Source organism: Glycine soja, chromosome 9 (assembly GCF_004193775.1).
Source record: "Glycine soja cultivar W05 chromosome 9, ASM419377v2, whole genome shotgun sequence".
NCBI lineage: Eukaryota > Viridiplantae > Streptophyta > Magnoliopsida > Fabales > Fabaceae > Glycine > Glycine soja.
The window spans coordinates 43,858,958-43,878,115 of record NC_041010.1 but is presented as its reverse complement, the minus strand read 5'-3'; the positions used below and the strand labels follow the sequence as shown (position 1 = coordinate 43,878,115).

Here is a 19,158-nt window from a genome sequence, read left to right as displayed (position 1 = left end):
AACAAAAGTTACACTCGTGTGTCAAATTTCTTAATACCATGATAAGTGATTCAGTTATTAACTATCAACATGACTGTTATGTATCAGCCAATGTTTTTATTTAATAACATAACTATAGCTATTAACAAGAAAAAAATATAGGTGCCAAAAACGCCAAAAAGTTTATTTAGAGACCATATATGAAAGTAAAATTGATAAAAGTTTAAGAACAAAAAATATAATTAATCCTAAAATTTAAAAATAATTTTGCTTACGCTTTACCCTAGATAGAGCAGGTGAACTACTTGCACACGACACCAATACTCATCTCATGACTTGTTTATTAGCAGACGGGCCGCAAACCTAATAATACTCAGACGACACACTGTTGTTTGGCACCAGAAAACCAATGGAGGGTAATGTCATCCTTAGCATTCCCCTAATTGAAGACCAAAACCAACACTGGAATGAAAACCAAAATTCTGGCACCAATATTATTGGCTCCACATCTTTCCTCAGCACTTGTTTCAATGGGCTCAATGCTTTGACAGGTATTTTTCCTTGTTCTTGTTGCTCATTAACTATTCTATCATAACCTGCTTTTGTTCTTCCCTTCTGTCTATTTGGCATACCCCTTTGGTGTGTTATACCATATATTCTCATAGTTCCACCATGTGTTAGATTTTTTTCTTTTCTTTTCCTTTTTTTGGGCTTGTCGCTTTTTTAATATTTAATTTATCGTGGAGCTTAACATGACAAATATATGCAACACAGACAGTATTTTTTTTTATATTATTATTATTTAACTTATTTCCTCATGTCAATTACTTCATTTGATTAGCCAAAACCCGAAAATTCGATGATATGTTAAGAGTCCCCATTTTTTACCAGAATAATGTGTGGTGCTGGTGAATGAACATGACCTCCTGTTGCTTTATTCTTTTTGTGTTTTTTTGTCCTCTGCAAACTACTGTCCACACAGAACGAGTAGCTAGCTAGCAACTATTTCAATTTTTAATTTATTCACCAATCATAGTTTATTAGAATCGTTTTGCACGCTAATAATCGATTGGATGTTTTAATTAGATGAAAACACGGGATAACTATATGACACATCCGTTCCATGTGTCAAACCTATTAATTAGCATTTGGTATCCATAAGTCTTTTGAATATCTTCATATATATTATGCACTTCATAAATATTAATCATTATTATTTTATTTTTTTTCATGTATCTCAGAATACCATATATATATATATATATATAGAGAGAGAGAGAGAGAGAGAGAGAGTGGCACACATCTCCTTTCATAGGGCTTCCAATTCCACTTCCAGGTGATGATCTATATATATAGCAACTCCCTAGGCTCCTAGCCAGGTTTAAATTAGACTCCACCTCAAGGCCAAACAATCTAGTATTAATAAACACGAATAATGAAAGTGACAATTCTGTAAACTAGGAGCACAAATAGTAAATAATTAACCTTTAGCATCAGGGGTGTGTGAATATGATATCTGGACTCTGGAGGGGAGACCACCTTGCCAGATACTATGGTCCATTAATTTCATAGCAACCACTGTTCTTTGGTCCAACAAATTTTTAATTTTTGTCATTTTTAGGGTCTTCTATGTGGCCTAGCTTGAACATTAAGAAAATACAAAATGTTCAAGCTAATTCCTAATTCGATCTTCTCCTAAACCCCTGTCTCTTCTCCTTCTTATATAATATATAGTAGCGTGCATCGCAACGTGTTATTAAATTACTAATTCCTCCCTTGTCCTGATTTTTTCAAAGCCCATAGTCTGCTAGATTTTGGACCTAGCTAGTTGTTTATATGTGGTGTTTTAGGAATCTTAATAAAATACCAATAATCACCGGAAACGCATTACGTTAGATTATCAAGAGGGGTTGTGAAAAATACATATATTCATGATAAGCAGCGGAATTGATGAGTCTGAGGAACTGTTGATTTTGTCTTCTTCCTCAACCAAATCACCGTTTTTCTTTTGGGACCTTAGGTTTTTTATCAGATGGGGAGAAGAGAATACAATTTATGATTTGATGTCTAAGGGACCACAACCTTATTTTAGATTTAGTTTCCATTATTCCCTTATGGACCAAACTAGTTTCCGTCTATTAAGTCCATATTAATTTCTGATGATAGTTCAATAGGCTCACTAAATTAGATCACTTTTATTGAGCTCATAAATGTAAATAACTAATATAAATGATAAATATAATATGTAGCCCACACTAATTAATTAATTAGGAATTATAAAATTCCTAACAATTTTCCACTTGAGTTTCATACTAACCTTAATCATTTCTATTGCAAAAGTCTTTAGGTGCGCAACCGTATGTTATTTACTTTTAGACTTTCCTTAAACAATCTAGTACATCTTATATAGTAACATAGAACCATTGTAGTTTTCCTCACAATCCAACGTGATTGAGCCACAATGATCACCAATGTCACATATACTTGATGACATAGATCAAATATAGATAAACGACATGAAAATAACATGCAATGTGATCTCATTCATGTTCATTTCCAACTAGTCCAAACTTTATTCTTTATAGAGATCAATTCAAATACAATATAAATATTGCAAACAAAACAAGCTCAGAATGAAATGATAACCTTCAACTTTATTTTATAGAAAATCAATCTATACAAATATCTGAAAAACATAAGGCATATATAGAACATAAATGGGACTCCCACTAAACTAAGGTACCAAAAGCATGGCAATATATAGAACATGCGTAGTTCTAACTCTCAATATATATATATAAACATAAGGCATCTATAGAACATAAACAGAAGTTAATCGGATCATCCTCTGCTAAACCAATGTCATCCTCATGTTCTTGGAGAAAGATAATATAATCATCAGGGATTGCACTTCTCCTCTCTCTATCAGATCTCCTTAATGACACTTCTTGAGGTTGTTGAGATTGTTGTATAGGTATTTAAGGAAAAACCGCATCATTGTCTTGTTCTTGAACAATGTCATCAACAATAGTTTGAACATTGTTTTCTATTACTGGAGTTGTTTCTTGAACAATAATAGGTATGAGGACTTGAGCACTGTTAATAACAGGTTATTCCTCAAAGACAACTTTCCTTATGTTCTCTTCCTTCCCAAACTCAACTTCCTCAAGAAATCTTGCATTTCACGTTTCAAATATTAATCTTAAAGTGGGATCATAAAACTTATAGTCCCGAGAGCGTTCAGCATAACCAACAAAATAACAGCTAATTATTCTTGAATCCAGCTTTCTTTCATGTGGCCAAAAAGGCCGCGCCTCAGCCGGACAACCCCAAATATGCAAATGCTTAATGCTTGGCTTTTTGCCAGTCCAAAGTTCATAAGGGGTTTTATTAACTGGTTTACTTGACACCTTATTAAGGATGTAAGTTGCGGTCTTTAAGGCTTCTCCCCAAAGTGACTTTGGCAAAGAAGAATGACTAACCATACTTCTCACCATATCCTTAAGAGTTCGGTTTCATCGTTTTGCAACACCATTCATGCTAAGTTTGCCTGACATAGTGTATTGCAAAACAATTCCACACTCTTTGAGAAAAAGCGCAAAAGGTCCTGGACGTTGTTTTCCTGATCCATCATATCTACCATAGTATTTATCACCACGGTCAGATTTGACAGCCTTAATTTTCTTTCCAAGTTGAAGTTCAACTTCAGCCTTGAAACTCTTAAAAACTTCTAGGGATTGAGACTTCTCTCTCATGTATCAAATAAAGGTAACCGTATCTAGAGTAGTCATCTATGAACGAGATAAAGTACTGTTGCCCATTCCAAGACAAATGTCCATATGCACCAGTTCTAAGATGTCTTTAGCTCTGTCGGCACCTAATTTCCTTATGTTTGTTCGTTTTCCCTTTATGCATTCCACACAGACTTCAAAGTCTGATAAATCTAAAGGCTCAAGAATTTCATCCGACACAAGTCTTTGAATTCTCTGTTTAGAGATATGACCTAAGCGTTTGTGCCATAAAGTGGCTGAATTGTTTTTTAATTCCCCTTTTGTACCACGTGAATTTGTTTGCAGTATTTCATTATAAGAACAATTAACATCCAACATATATAGATTATCAATTAAGAAACCGAAACCAATCAAATTCGAATTCTGGTAAAGACTAACTTTATTGTTTCCAAATGAACAAGAGAAACCAAATTTGTCCAAACTAAAAATAGAAATTAAATTCCATCTAAAAGAAGGTACAACAAAAGTCTCAAACAAATCCTAATAAAATCTAGTCTTTAACTGCAATCTAAAAGTTCCTATAGCTTCCACTGCAACCCTTTTGCCATCACCAACAAATATGAATCTTTCATCGTCACTTAGTCGTCGGCTCCACAGGCAACCATGGATGATTACACTTATGTGAGTAGTAGCACCAGAATCTACCCACCAAGTATCTTTAGGTACAAAAGCTAAATTAACTTTAGAACAAACAAGAGCAAGAGATTTGCCTTTCTTTAGACGCCATATGGCGTACTTGAGACACTCTTTCTTCATGTGTCCAAACTTCTTGCAGAAGTAGTAGGTAAATTCCTCATCCTTCTCTGGTTTCTTTTGCTGAGAAGACCTTTCAGCAACACCCTTAGTTTTCTTTCTTTTCTTATTATGAGAGGTGAAACTTAAATGAGCACTTTCAGATCTGTCTCTCTGCAGCCTTTCTTCCTCTTGCATACAGTGAGATATAAGCTCATTAAGGGACCATTTGGTCCTTTTGAGTGTTATAACTCACTTTGAATTGCCCAAAGTGTGCAGGAAGTGAGATCAAAATTAAATGCACAAGCATGTCTTCACCAAGCTCTAACTTAAGTGCTTTTAGTTTAGATGCCAAGTTAGACATTTCCATTATGTACTCCCTTATATTACTTTTGTCTTTATACTTCATGGAGATGAGTTTAGCTAAAAGGTTACTTGTCTCAGCCTTCTCATTTTTGGCAAAGTACTGTTCAATTTCATCAATAAATTTCTTTGCATTTTCACCCTTAGAAATAGAATCCCGAAACGCTTTTGAAATAGAGCGCTTCATGATCATAATGCATATTCGATTGGAACGATTCCATTTCTCAATTTTTACCTCATTGGAGGCTTCTGAAGTGGAAGTGGGTCGTTTCGTTCTCAATGCCAAATCCAAATCCATATAGCCGAGAACAATTTCTATGGCTTCTTTCCAAACCTTAAAATTTGTTCCATTCAACATAGGGTTACTGTTCACTTGAGCAGATACATTTGTAGCACTAGCAACAAAAATTGAATAATAATAAAAATAAAAATAATTACATGCTCACAAATAAGCCAATAAGTTATATAATATATATATAAAACAAGACATGTGCAAAGTAGTTCACATAATAAACCCAACACAATATTAATTGATAGTCTTTGGACAGAAAAATTAATTTGTAATTGATACTCTCAATGCAATGATCAAACATTGACAATAAATTCTATCAAATCATAGTCTTTCTTTGGACCGACTATAATTCACATGGAAATACCTTATAATTGTTACACATTTACCATTACATGTACAAAATTATTTGACCAAATTGTGTCTTCCTTTGGACTGAGCACAATTCGCATAAATAATTTTATACTAATATCTATGTAATTTTAATTAAATTAATTTACGCAATAGAGATTGTTTTGACAATATATTGTTTCAATCAACTCAATCAATCAAAATTACCAGACAAAAAAATGAAATAATTTTGAGGGTTTGTAATTTTTGAATTTACACCAAAACATAATGGGGATCACCAATTAATACACATAATTCACAAATAAAAACAAGGAAAACAAAAAATAAAATGCCAAAGCCAAATTACATTTAACGATACGCAACATGGGTTTTCTTATGATGATATAATAAAGCCAAAGATTATGTATCACATGTATGTCATGTCATGGCATGGATTCATGGCATGCATAAGGAAACAAAACCAACAACCATAAAAAAACAAACACGTGAACGAGAAACAAAAATGGATGACTATTCTGGAGCAAGAAAAAAAATAAATTTTCTCATGAAATCCGAACGCAAAACATGAACGGGCATATGATGATTATTATATCGTGATTGAAAAGAATTTTTTTTTTCCAAACTTACAATCATAATTATAATTGCAAAGATAAAATTCCAAAATAAAAGTAGGGTTCATGTAACAAAATAAAACAAGTATAACACAAACCAAATAACTTTAATTTCCAATAATCTAACAATAATAGTGGCTCTGATACCACTTGTGTGGTATTTTAGGGATCTTAATAACATATCAATAATCACCGGAAACACATTACGCTAGATTATCAAGAGGGGTTGTGAAAAATACCTGAATTCATGATAAGCAACAAAATTGATGAGTCTGAGGAACTATTGGTTTTGTGTTCTTCTTCAACCAAATCATCGGTTTTTTTTTGGGACCTTAGATTTCTCGTCAGATGGGAAGAAGAGAATACAATTTCTGATTTGATGTCTTGGGGATCACAACCTTGCTTTAGGTTTTAACATATTAGAGTTTCTATTATTTCCTAATGGGTCGTTTCCGCTTATTAAACTCATATTAATTTCTGATGATAATTTAATAGGTTTACTAAATTAGATCATTTTTATTGAGCTCATAAATATAAATAACTAATATAAATGATAAATATAATATATAACTCACACTAATTAATTAATTAGGAATTATAAAATTCCTAACAGTTTAGAACCAGAATAATACCCTATTTTTAAAAATTTATGTTACAGTACTCGTCATTTTTATTTATTTTTTCTTCTTTTTATTATGTTACCTATCATATCTATCATGTGTCTTTCTTCTTTCTTAATTCTCATCTCTTTTTACAATTACAACCCAAGCATCTTAAGGAATTAATGTCAAGAGGTCATTATTCATATTAGCGAAAAGATATATATATATATAGCCACTAATCTAATTATCTGATAGCATTTTTAATTTTTTTGGAAAAATATTAAATTTAATTTCTTTTAACAGTTTTTATCTTTTAACATGCAATTTAATATAGTTTATTTGATATGAGAGTTTGAAGGAAAGTAGTGAGTGATTTCGAGAGTAGTTAAATGGTAAAGTAGTCTAACAAAATGTATAGACTAAATTGAAATATTTCACTTTTATTATTTTGATAGAGAATATAATAGCCTATGTTATGTTGCAGGCATTTTTTTTGTAAATACTAAATAGTGTGTCTACTCAAAATATAAAATAATTTTATATTATTATTCAATTATGAACAATCATATATATTAAAGGGGTGTATTTAATTAAAATTTTAAAGATTTTTTTTTAAATTTAAATCAAGTTTTGAGATATTTAATCAAGACTTTTAAATAATAAAATTAAGTTTTGTGGTATTCAATTAAGACTAGTAGAATTTTTTAATAAATTCAATAAAGTTCGTTAGTATTCAATTATTGTTTTTCTTCAAAAAAAATTATGATATTCAAAAGTATATAAATTTTGTTAAATTTTTTTTTAGGATGGATTTTAATGAATTTTATGAGACTTTTTATGAGAAAATATTAATTTAATATGAGAAATTTTCTTAATTCTTTGAATTTGAAAGATATTTTAATTACATGCTTATACATATAAATAAACGTGAATATATATGAACATGAGAAATATATAATTAATTTTGATAAGCATGAGAAGTTGACTAATGTATAAGTAAAAAAATATATAAATGAAATTTGAAACAATTTTTGAACATATATTTTGTTTAGTGGGATCGTTATTGTGAGAATAACAACAAGTAATATTCATACTATTAATAAACATTATGTTATATAATTTTTATATAATTAACATGATTGATGACAACAGTTTTTTTTTTATATTTTTTATCTTTTACCATAATTATTTTAAAAGTAATATTAAGAGTGATTTCTATTTGATTAATAGTGCAATTTTTTTATATATTGACAGTTCATAGTCATTATTTTTTTAATTTTTCCTTTTTTATTTGGCTTTGAATGTTAATAAGAAATAAACAAATCTCCTTTTGCCCGTCAAATATATTGCTTTCTTATTAAAATACTTTTTCTATCAATCATTTTTTTGGTAAAATTAAAGTATCATTATACTAGTATATTAATTTTTTTTTCATAAAAAATGTAGGGGGAGGGGAATTTAATTTAATGAAAAATATTTGAAGGATAAATGAAATAATACTTAATTATTAAGAGATTAAGCTAATGTTAATATATTTTTAAATAGAAAATATGACAATATCCTAATTTTTGTGGACTAAATTCATGGTTGATTCTGAAAAATATCACTTGTTCTGCACATATTTTTGTTTTAATTAGCAAATTTAATAAAAAGGCATTTATATAGTTGTGTAATATTGTGTTGTATGTTTTGGTTGAGCGATCAACCTAAAATTGATGATGATGATTTTTTATTTTATTTCTTTTATCAAGAGTTCAAAAGCAATAAGTAGGAAGTTCTAAATCAACTGGTAACTTTATTACAGCCTTCGTAGAAAATCTCTTCATGAAATTTATCATTTTTATAAGAGAAATTCTATCCTTTGTCATGTTTTTACACCTTTTTATAACCACAGGAAACATAGAAGGGCAAGAAAGACAAATATAGAACAATAAAATAACAAAAGAGAAATTATAAATAATGCTATAAAACTATATCATATGAATAAAATAACTCTATATAGTTCCCTAATAATAATAAAAGGTCTCTATAGTCCTATTAATTTAATTGTTCTCTTTTCACGCGGGAGATCAGAGAAAAGTCTTACAGTGACGTTTCAGCCGGCGACACTTTGAAACATCGTATGGACAAGACTCTAGAGAAAGAGGCCATGCTTATTAGTTAGAACTTATCGCGTTTTATTTTGCTATCAAGGGGGGACCTATATTTACCTCAAAAGTTCCAACACGTTTCTTTCTTGTTTGACACTAAAAATAACATAAAGTTTGTTAAAGGGAACTTATCTTATCGATCTTAATCCCACTAACTGAGTTAGACAAAATAAAATATATTTTAAGTAGGAATTTCTTACTTGTATTCATAAGTACGTGCTGAATACTGTTAAATAATATATTTTTATTAAATATTTTTAAAATAAGTATAAATTAATAATTATTTGTGTTTATAATAAATGCTTTTTAGTTTTTTATTCCTCAATATAGTAGAGGAGATGTTTTGATCTGGGACGATACTCACAGGTTGATTCTTCAAGGGGTGTGACATACGTTAAAAAACCCGTTTAAAATAAGCTAAATAATATACCAAAGCTAGTCCAAAGACTGAAATCAAACTCATATATTTGTTAGGCGAAAATGGTAAGGGTATTTACGTGTGATCCACCATATGTTTTTTTAGTCGCTGTTAAGAGAACCCCAAGTCTCTTCTTACTTATCCAGTCGAAGAAATACTTTTCTTTGCGGTACATGGTACATGACTATCTTGAAGATTTAATAAAATTTTATATACGACAAAATTAAATATAATTTCTTTTAGTAAATAAATCATTATTTTACATTTAAAACACATGGAAACCTTACAGAATTGTGTCAGTTACATGTGACTCTTACTAGATATCAAATGTTGTTGAATTGACCTGGCAAGGAAAATATCATAAACGTTTTAGTGGCTCTTAGATAGTGAAGTCTGGTAGTCTTTATGAAGCCAGTTCCGCAAAAAACTTTCCAACAATCCATCCTTGAACGTGCCTTTAGATCTGCAAACTTCAGCTTAGAGCAAAACAATAAATAAAAAATCCACCTTTTCTATCAACCTCTAGCTATATCCATTTTTATCCAAATGACAGAAAAACTTTCCAACAATCCATCCTTGAACGTGCCTTTACTATCCGAGTGGAATCACCATGATGAGGAGAAAGCCATAGCCTCTCATCCTTCTACCAAAAATACTGTGTCCTTCTTTCGCACATGCCTTAATGGACTCAATGCAATATCAGGTTTCATAATTTTTTCTTTTTATCAGTTTGTTAAAATGTTAGTTTTCTTAGCACAAGGATATAACCTGTGGCATTTTCCTTCTTTCTTTTTCTCTTAACAATCGAATCCATCTTATATTTCCGGTTTCATAATTTTATTCAACACGTACACTTCCTTTACTTATTCTAAGAGAAATCTATGTTTGATTCAGCTTATTTTCAAAGAAACAATTCTGTTCTTTTAGTTACCTCAACCACACATGCTTTGATTTAATTTTCAGGTGTTGGAATACTGTCAGTTCCATATGCTCTTGCATCTGGAGGGTGGTTAAGCTTGGTTCTTCTATTTGCTATTGCCGCTGCAGCATTTTACACAGGCACGTTGATTAAAAGATGTATGGACAAGAATTCTAACATTAAAACCTACCCAGATATAGGTGAGCTTGCATTTGGAAAGATAGGAAGGCTAATAATATCAGTGTCCATGTACACGGAGCTCTACTTGGTTTCAATAGGGTTCTTGATTCTGGAAGGCGATAACTTGAATAACTTGTGCCCCATTGAAGAGGTTCAGATAGCTGGCTTCGTAATTGGTGGGAAGCAACTGTTTGTGATATTGGTTGCCCTTATCATCTTGCCCACAGTTTGGTTGGACAACTTGAGTATGCTTTCTTATGTATCTGCAAGTGGAGTGTTTGCTTCTGCTGTAATCATCCTATCAATATCATGGACTGGAACATCTGATGGAGTTGGTTTTCATCAAAAGGGAACTCTTGTTAATTGGCGCGGAATCCCCACAGCTGTTAGCTTGTATGCCTTTTGCTATTGTGCACATCCCGTCTTCCCCACCTTGTACAATTCCATGACTAACAAACATCAGTTTTCTAATGTAAGTGCTCTACAAATTTTACACATTTTGGATGTGTTTCGCCTTTTATTTTATCGAAACGAGAAGAGATCAGGTTACTCCAAGAGTATAGATTTATTTTTTTATTTCTACCATTGATTTTTTTGAAATCTAATCATTCTAATGAGTAATGTTACTCCTTTATGGATTTTAGTTCCTCTAAAATGACAAAGTCCATAAACTAATCAAGTAAGGTAGAACTTGTATTTGATGTGACTTAATAAACTGAAAATTTTGATCCTGTTGAAGTGAAGAGTTTTGTTTTTCTTTTGCAGGTCCTATTAGTATGCTTTCTGTTAACCACTGTGGGTTATGCATCCATGGCTATAATTGGTTATCTAATGTTTGGTGCTGACGTTGAATCACAAGTAACATTAAACCTGCCACTGAACAAAGTAAGCTCAAAATTAGCAATATATACAACCTTGGTCAATCCCATATCCAAGTTCGCTTTGATGGCAACACCAATTACCAATGCTTTGAAAGATTTACTTCCAAGGGCGTACAAGAATAGAGCGACCAACATCTTAGTCAGCACTGTCTTGGTAATAAGCGCTACCATTGTTGCCCTCAGTGTTCCTTTCTTTGGGGATCTCATGTCTCTGGTTGGAGCGTTTTTAAGTGTCACAGCTTCTATTCTGCTTCCATGCTTGTGTTACTTGAAGATTTCAGGCACTTACAATGAATTTGGGTGTGAGACCATAGCCATAGTGACAATAATAGTAGCAGCTATAGCAATGGGAATATCTGGAACATATACCTCTGTCATGGAAATAGTACATCATTTGTAATAGACAATGCAGTGGTCCATTCTATTGACTGTAAATTTCCTCAAAAAAGGATTTTTTTTTTCTTTCACTCATGTGACTGTATGTCTTACGAGGAAAAGGAGAGGTAAATACTGATGAAGATGTAAGATATGGTTGGTGAAAAAGAGGAAAAGGAAAATATATGATACAGATCATATATGCTATCCTATATCTAGAGAGAGAAAGAAAAAGAGAGAAAAATATAAATATTATAAAATTTATGATGTAATAAAAAAATATTGATGATGTGTTTATAAAGAAAAATAATTCATGTATCATTAATACTCATAAATAAAAGATAAACCAAATATGTAAGATAAGATTTGTCTGCTTGGCGGTAAGCACATGTTGTTGGACCAAGAAAACGCGTCAAATCACAATTCATCTAACTCGGTTGAATGATATTGAGTGTGTTTAGTGTTGAGCACCCTTTTTCTATAATCTACCTTTTTCAAACTCAGATACATAACAAAATTAGGAATGTATGGCCTACTATTTTATATCTTTAAGACTATGATTGCATTGCTTATAAGAGGTAGGGATCGAAGGGTTGCTGTTAATCTTTTCATTTAAGTACTACTATGATTCACATCATTTTAATATTTAAGAGAAATATTAACATTATCATATTAAATATCAAATTTAATAAATATATAATTAAAATTGCATAATTATAAAAGTAAGAGACCAAATTGGTAAGAAAGAGTGAAGCGAGTAACATTTGGGCAAAATAATAATCTACATGTAAGTTGTCAAATGTCAAGGAGTAGGGACATCATGCATCTTTATAGTGTCAGTGTGTGTGGGTGGGGGCGGAGGCCATTTAATGGGTTTCTTTTTCATTGAAGTGTAATCAGTCACAATGTCATATTATTAATTAAAGAGCATGAATCGTCTATCTTAATTTTTTAGTTCTTATAACTTTTGATATAAATTTAAACATTTTATATTTGTGATATAAATTTGGTTAAATAATATTACTTATATAAATAATGATGCTTTTATAAGTAATTTTGTGTTATTTACTCCAATGAAAAAAAATTAAGCAACATATTAATCTTAAAATTAAACTACTCATATAAACATTTGGATTGAAGTTTCTCTTAAAGGACTAGTAAACAGTTTATAACATTTTTATTTTTTTTACTAAGTTATAAAATGAGAATACATCCTGTAGATGTCAAGTGACAGAGAAAATTTGGACTCAACACTGAGAATCTTTAACTACTTTTATCAACTCATACTTAAAAAAATGACTAAACACAAACTAATACCAGAGAATGTGATTGGTAAAGTTTTGGGGGGAGTTTAAGAATTTTTTTATTAACTTAAAAATCATTTTAACAAAAAAGTGATTCTTTTTTGTGAATTAAAAAATGATTTATTTGAAAAATCCAGGTTTTGAAAATCCTATTTCTCAATGACAACATAGACCTTGTCACGCATTTTTATAAAGGATAATGATATTTGATAACTCTATTTTAACAAACACCTGTTTAATATCATTCTATTTTTTTTATTTCTCTCTTTTTATCGTATAATATTTTATCTAAATCCATCACTTTTTTCTTTTATTTTTTATTGATGGACATTTTATAGGTGTCCATCCAACATTATCCTTTCATAAATAAATTTGAGTGTGGCATTGTGAAAAACATAAAGTGGCAAACTGGCAAAGTATGGCGGCGTAATAAAAAAGTCTTAAAAGTTAAAACACCAAGAGACTCACACGGTCGTGCTTAGTGCGGTGGTGCCTAATTTTATTTAAAACAAGTCGGACCAATGTGTGCCGTCAAAGTTGAGTTTCTTTCTCAAATAATGGAAATCAAAAACCTATCATGGGAAAGTTATCTTATCTTATTCGGACACATTGCATGGAGTAAGATAAAATAATTACAGATGATAAATATTTGTTTGGTTAATCATAAATATTTTTAAAAATATTTATATTTTTTTCATCATAATCAAAGAGTAATACAATATTTTATAGAAGTTTTAATTACTTATTATATTAAATTATTTCATTAAATAATAATGTACGTTATTCTTATTGCAATAGAACTTACTTCTTTTTGTTTCTTTAGACCACACTTTTGAAACCTAGTCATACATACACACTCATATAGATAGAGAGAGAGAGGAAGAAAGAATAGGGAAAACATGAACCTACATTTGAGTTTATTCAAAGCCAGTTTTCTCTGCTTTAGTCAAGTTGGCTTTGGATCGGATGATATTGATAAGTTCGAATTTATTTAATAGTCATGCTTGTTTTTTGTCGTTTGAAACTATACGTCCGTATACACAAAGCTAACTATTTTAATTTTTATATCAGAAATGTTAATGGCATTGGTTAAAAAAAAATGATTAGATTGCAGAAAACATGCTCTCCTATGATTTTTAAAAAACACATTCTCATATGATTGCAATACAAATTTTCCTGGTTTAATTTCTAAACCAGTCATTCATAGTTATTTTCAAAATACACTCCCTTGTTATTTGAAGATGTATTTTATGTGATTTTCAATAAAATCTTTCTAATAATATTTATATATATTTTTAAATCACAGGCATCTTGCAGACCATAAATTTGAGTTGGGATGTTATAAACATATAACCATAGCCATAGCCACAACATCAAGGAGACAAGGAGTCAGAGAAGCGGCACGTGAAAGTTACATCCCACTCACGATAGAGTTTCAAGCTAAAAGATAAGGTATATGTATATTGAGAATTAAATTTTTATCATTAAAATTTAGGTAATTTAAATACAAAGTGAAATATTACATTTTACTATATGAATCTTAGTTGAATATATGCATTGAAAGTTATTTTTGTTTTAACTTTCAAGAGAGCTTATTTATTATAGTTGGTGACAATATTTACTATAAATAGAGAAAAAAATTAGTGAAAAAATACAACACATAAAGAGAGATTGTGAAACAAAATCACTTTGTAGAGAGAAAAATGTCTTTGGGTGAGAGTGTTATCATTTTTAGTAACCATTGAGTGGGATACTCGGGTTTGTAGAGTGATACACTATTTGGAGTGAGTTACAATCTTGTAATCATTTTTGTGATAGTGAAGTACTATTCAAGACCTGTTGGTGTAGCAAGGTCTTGACCAGGCATTAGAAGATGAAAGATCAACTTCTATAAATGAAACCGAGTGGACTAAGATCCAAAGGAGGGATGTGAGCACGATTCGGTTAGTCTTTGCTCCCGAGATAAAACACAACGTGTTGAAGGAGACAACATCGAAGGCCTTATGGGAGAAGCTCGAGAATATTTATGCATCAAAGTCGCTAACCAATCGCCTTTGTTTGAAGATGAAGTTGTATCGACTCAAAATGAATATGGGAGAAGATCTCCATGACCACATCAACAAGTTCAATCAGTCAGTAAGTCAATTGTTGAATGTAGATGATAAACTCTCCGATGAGGAGCAGACGCTGTTGTTGTTGGCCTCACTACCAAGTTCCTTCAAAACTTTGGTTCAAATGTTGCTTGTGGGAAAATCAACTTTGAATTTGGATGAAGTGATTGTCGCTCTTAGAGAAAATGAGAGAATGATGAGAACTGAAAATGTTGATGATGAACACAATGCAATAGCTGTGGTGGAATCTGAGCAAGGGAGGAATCATTCAAGGAGATATGATGGCCCAAGAGGAAGATCAAAATCACAACCACATCCACAACGAGATATGAGTAACATTCAGTGTTACTATTGTGGTGAGAATGATCATGTGCAAGTGAGGTGTAAACAAATGAATGAGGACTTGGAGAAATTAAAAGATATGAACAAAGATGATGTCAACTCTAAGTTAATGTAGTAAAAAGTGTGGAAGATGAAGATGATGTGTTTTTGGCAACAAATGATGAGATTGCTAAAATAAAATGGGTGATGGATTTTGCTGCCTCAAAGCACATTTGCAGAGATCGAGAGATGTTTGATACTTTAAAAATTGATGGAGAATTCAACCATTTTAAGCTAGAGAATGATGGAAAAATGAAGGTTGAAGGCATAGGGAGTGTGAGGATGAAGCTCCATAATGGTGCTATTCGAACTTTCTCAAATGTAAGGTTTGTACCTTCTGCTGTTGTCAATATGATTTCTATGGGGGAGATGAAATCACAAGGGTACAAATATGTTGGTTCAAAGTGGGGATGCAAAGTGTACAAGGGGAGAAACTTGGTGTTGCGAGGAGAGAAAAATAAAGACAACTTTTACTATTTGGATGATCAAGTCTTGAAGAGGAACCATGATAGCAAAGTGAAAAAGAAAGTGAAGTTTTCTAATGTAGTGGAAGTGTTGGGAGATACTTCCATTGGAAGGGAAGTTTGTTCACTCTCAAATTAATTAAAAGATATTTCTCTTTTGGCTTGAGGGCGAGAATTGTAGAGTTTCAATGCAAAAGATAAGGTGCATGCACACTAGGAATTGAATTTTTATTACTAAGGTTTAGGTGGCTTAAATGCAAAGTAAAAGATTACATTTTACTATATGAACCTTAGTTGAATGGATGCACTTGAAGTTATTTTTTGTTTCAACTTTCAAGAGAGCTTATTTATTATACTTGGTGGCAATCTTCATTATAAATAGAGAAGAGAATTAGTGGAAAAACACAATACATAAAGAGAATGTATGAGAAGAAAGATTGTGAAACAAAATCACTTTATTGAAAGAAAAATGTCTTTGTGTGAGAGTATTATCATTTCTTGTAACTATTGAGATACTCGGGTTTGTAGAGTGATACACTATTTCGGGTTAGTTACAATCTTACAATCATTTTTGTGATAGTGGAATACTTTTTGAGTCGGTTCCGTGAACGTAGGTAAAAGGTATCAAACTACATAAAATTCTTGTGTTTATTATTAGTTTTGTTACGGTATAATCTTTATTGTGTTCTCACGATCCGTTGTGAATGTGAATAATTTTATTTATGAGAGGATTGATTTTCTAACACTCATCTGACATAAGCAAAATCAATTCGAATTTCATTATTTGTACTACATTTATACCACTAGAAAGCTGCATTGCGTTAATTAACTATTCTATTTCCAAAGCATCCATTTCCAGTTCCATCTCAGGCCCAACCCTTTGGTTTTGACATCACATGATGCATATGTGCATAGCCCAACCCAATAACAGCAGCTTCCTCTTCCTCACTGTGTTATCTAACAATGATTGTTGGCATGGCAAAAAAACGAGAACATCAGTAGAAGATATCAAGTTATGTACCGTATTTGCAGCGTACGAGATCATAAGTCGCAACTCGCAACCATGCACACTCAGGAAACCATTAACACAATATAATAGGTATGTATATGTAGGATTATTATTTGTCATCAACTTTAGTTTTTTTTTTTTTATGAATTAAAATAACGAGAAAATTCAAATCCAGTCGTCCTCCTAATGAACACATATGCATGCCAAGATAATTAAACTGCTAAGCGTATAGCCTGAGGTTTAATTTCTTGCATGCAGACAATAAATTTGAGTTGGGATCGATATTGATATATTTTTTGAAACATATATATTCGATCATAATATATTTTTTGAAACATATATCACATTAATCTAGTTCAAGGAGAGAAGGAGTCGTAGAAACAGGTAAGGGAAAGTTGTATCTCACCCACCAAACAAAACAGATAAGAAATTTCATTATTTGTCCTACATACGAGAGGGGTCCAAATTAATTAACTAATTAAGAATTAAGACTGAAAGTGCATGTATGTTCATGCATGCAGTATATACAATGAGCTATTTTCGACTGGCACATCTTTAATTAATAGCGTTAACAATCTCGATCCATGCCAGAGCAGCATCGAATCATTCCCAGTTCCGGTTGATAAATTTCCTATTTCCTACTAGAATTCCATCCTTTAAGTGCGTGTTTGTTTTTACTTTTTTAGGCGTTGCAAGACAACTGAATTAATTGACGTTCGATATATTTTTCAAACAGAACTTCAAAGACATTCTGTGGTCCATATATACATATATATATATATGTATGATCCAGAGTCCAGAGATTCTTTTATCTCCGGTCCGGCTTTAATTTTCTATTTGGCTAGGAATCAATTGAAAATGAAAATTAAGGATCTAACTGTTTAGAAAAGCTTTCTCATAATGGCAGAATTGATTAGCTCTCCCACCAAAAATGCAGTCCTTCTTTTGTCATGACAGTGTTGTCTCATCTTTTTTTACTGATCACATGCAATAATCATGTTAGATCTTGTGCTTTTAAAGGTGATCAAAATCTGTACAAAGTCTAGTACTTTTAAATACCATGCTAATCAAGTGCAGCCAAACGACTTTCTTGCTGTAAGATTGGAAAAAATTCTACTCCGAACATCTTTTATATAGAACTGTTTCAATTCCATGTCTTCCACTAAGATAAAAAGGAGGATTAAAGAAAGTGAGATATATAGCATTGACATGATTAAAAGAAAACTAAAAACATAAATAAGCATTAGAGTTTCTCAAATTAAAATAAGTCAATAATATTTTTTCTATGAGAATATAATTTAAGAATCCTTATTTGTTTTTTCCTTTTTCTTTTTAAAAATCTATTAAGCACAATGACTCCTTTAGTACAATCTTTTAGCTAGGGCCGCATTTATTTTGCTGTAGTTAAGTGGGACCATAATTAACAGTCACGTTTAATTCTTGTTCGGGTGTCTGTGGATTGTTTTGATTCTATTTTATGGCAAAAAAATAATTTGATTCAAAGATTAAAACATCGATCCTGCATTTCGTTTGGTTTGGATTGCTTTCATTTCTTAAAAAAATTAATTCGATTCAATCCAATAAAAATGCAATTTGGATTGGATTCCATTTTTATTGACGCATCCTTATTTTCTCTCAAACTACATTTTATACAGTTAAAATTTATAATTTATAATAAATACTTTAAATATATAATTATTTTATAACTAAAATTTGTAACAAATAAATATATTTTATTTAACATATAAATTATATTTTAGATTTATGATAAATAATTTATATTGTTGTTATTAATTATTAATATTTTTTTAAAAAAATATTCAAATTAAAATCAGAACTAAAGGTTTTGCAATGAATTTCTTCATCCTAGTTTTTCGTTTTTTGACAAATTCTTCATCCTTGTTTTTCTCATCAAATTGCATTTCCTAATATTACGTCCATCTAAAGTGCAAATACTTTTAACAAAGGAAATGATTAAGCAGGGCAAAGGAGACGATTAATTGAAGGCATTTTTTTGTCTCTTGACAGCTGCTTAGACCTTTTTTGTGTTTTTTATTTGTTGCTCCTCCTAACCCTAGATTGTAGATCATCGCCCCTAAGGCTGGTCCTCTTTGAAGGTGACATATAACTTTGTGTTCGGTAAGGGACAAGATACGTAACATCGAAATTAATTGTTGAATTGAGTCATATTTCAAATGTTTGTACTAAAGTGACGAAGTTAGGTATCATGATTAATTAATCAACCTGC

At 31.1% G+C, this 19,158-nt stretch overlaps 1 protein-coding gene across 2 annotated transcripts; it reads left to right on the top strand.

Moving 5' to 3' along the window:
• Positions 1 to 292: 292 nt before the first annotated feature.
• LOC114425591 (amino acid transporter AVT1I-like) lies at positions 293 to 11,925 on the top strand. Of its 2 annotated transcripts, none has more exons than XM_028392531.1 (3): positions 293 to 530; positions 10,250 to 10,857; positions 11,151 to 11,925. In XM_028392531.1, exons 1-3 carry the CDS (start codon positions 389 to 391, stop codon positions 11,664 to 11,666), a joined length of 1,266 nt encoding a protein of 421 aa, XP_028248332.1. In that variant the 5' UTR covers positions 293 to 388; the 3' UTR covers positions 11,667 to 11,925. The 2 variants fall into 2 exon arrangements, with proteins under 2 accessions (XP_028248332.1, XP_028248331.1); XM_028392530.1 differs by lacking the exon at positions 293 to 530 and adding an exon at positions 9,595 to 9,989.
• The last annotated feature ends 7,233 nt before the right edge of the window (positions 11,926 to 19,158 follow it).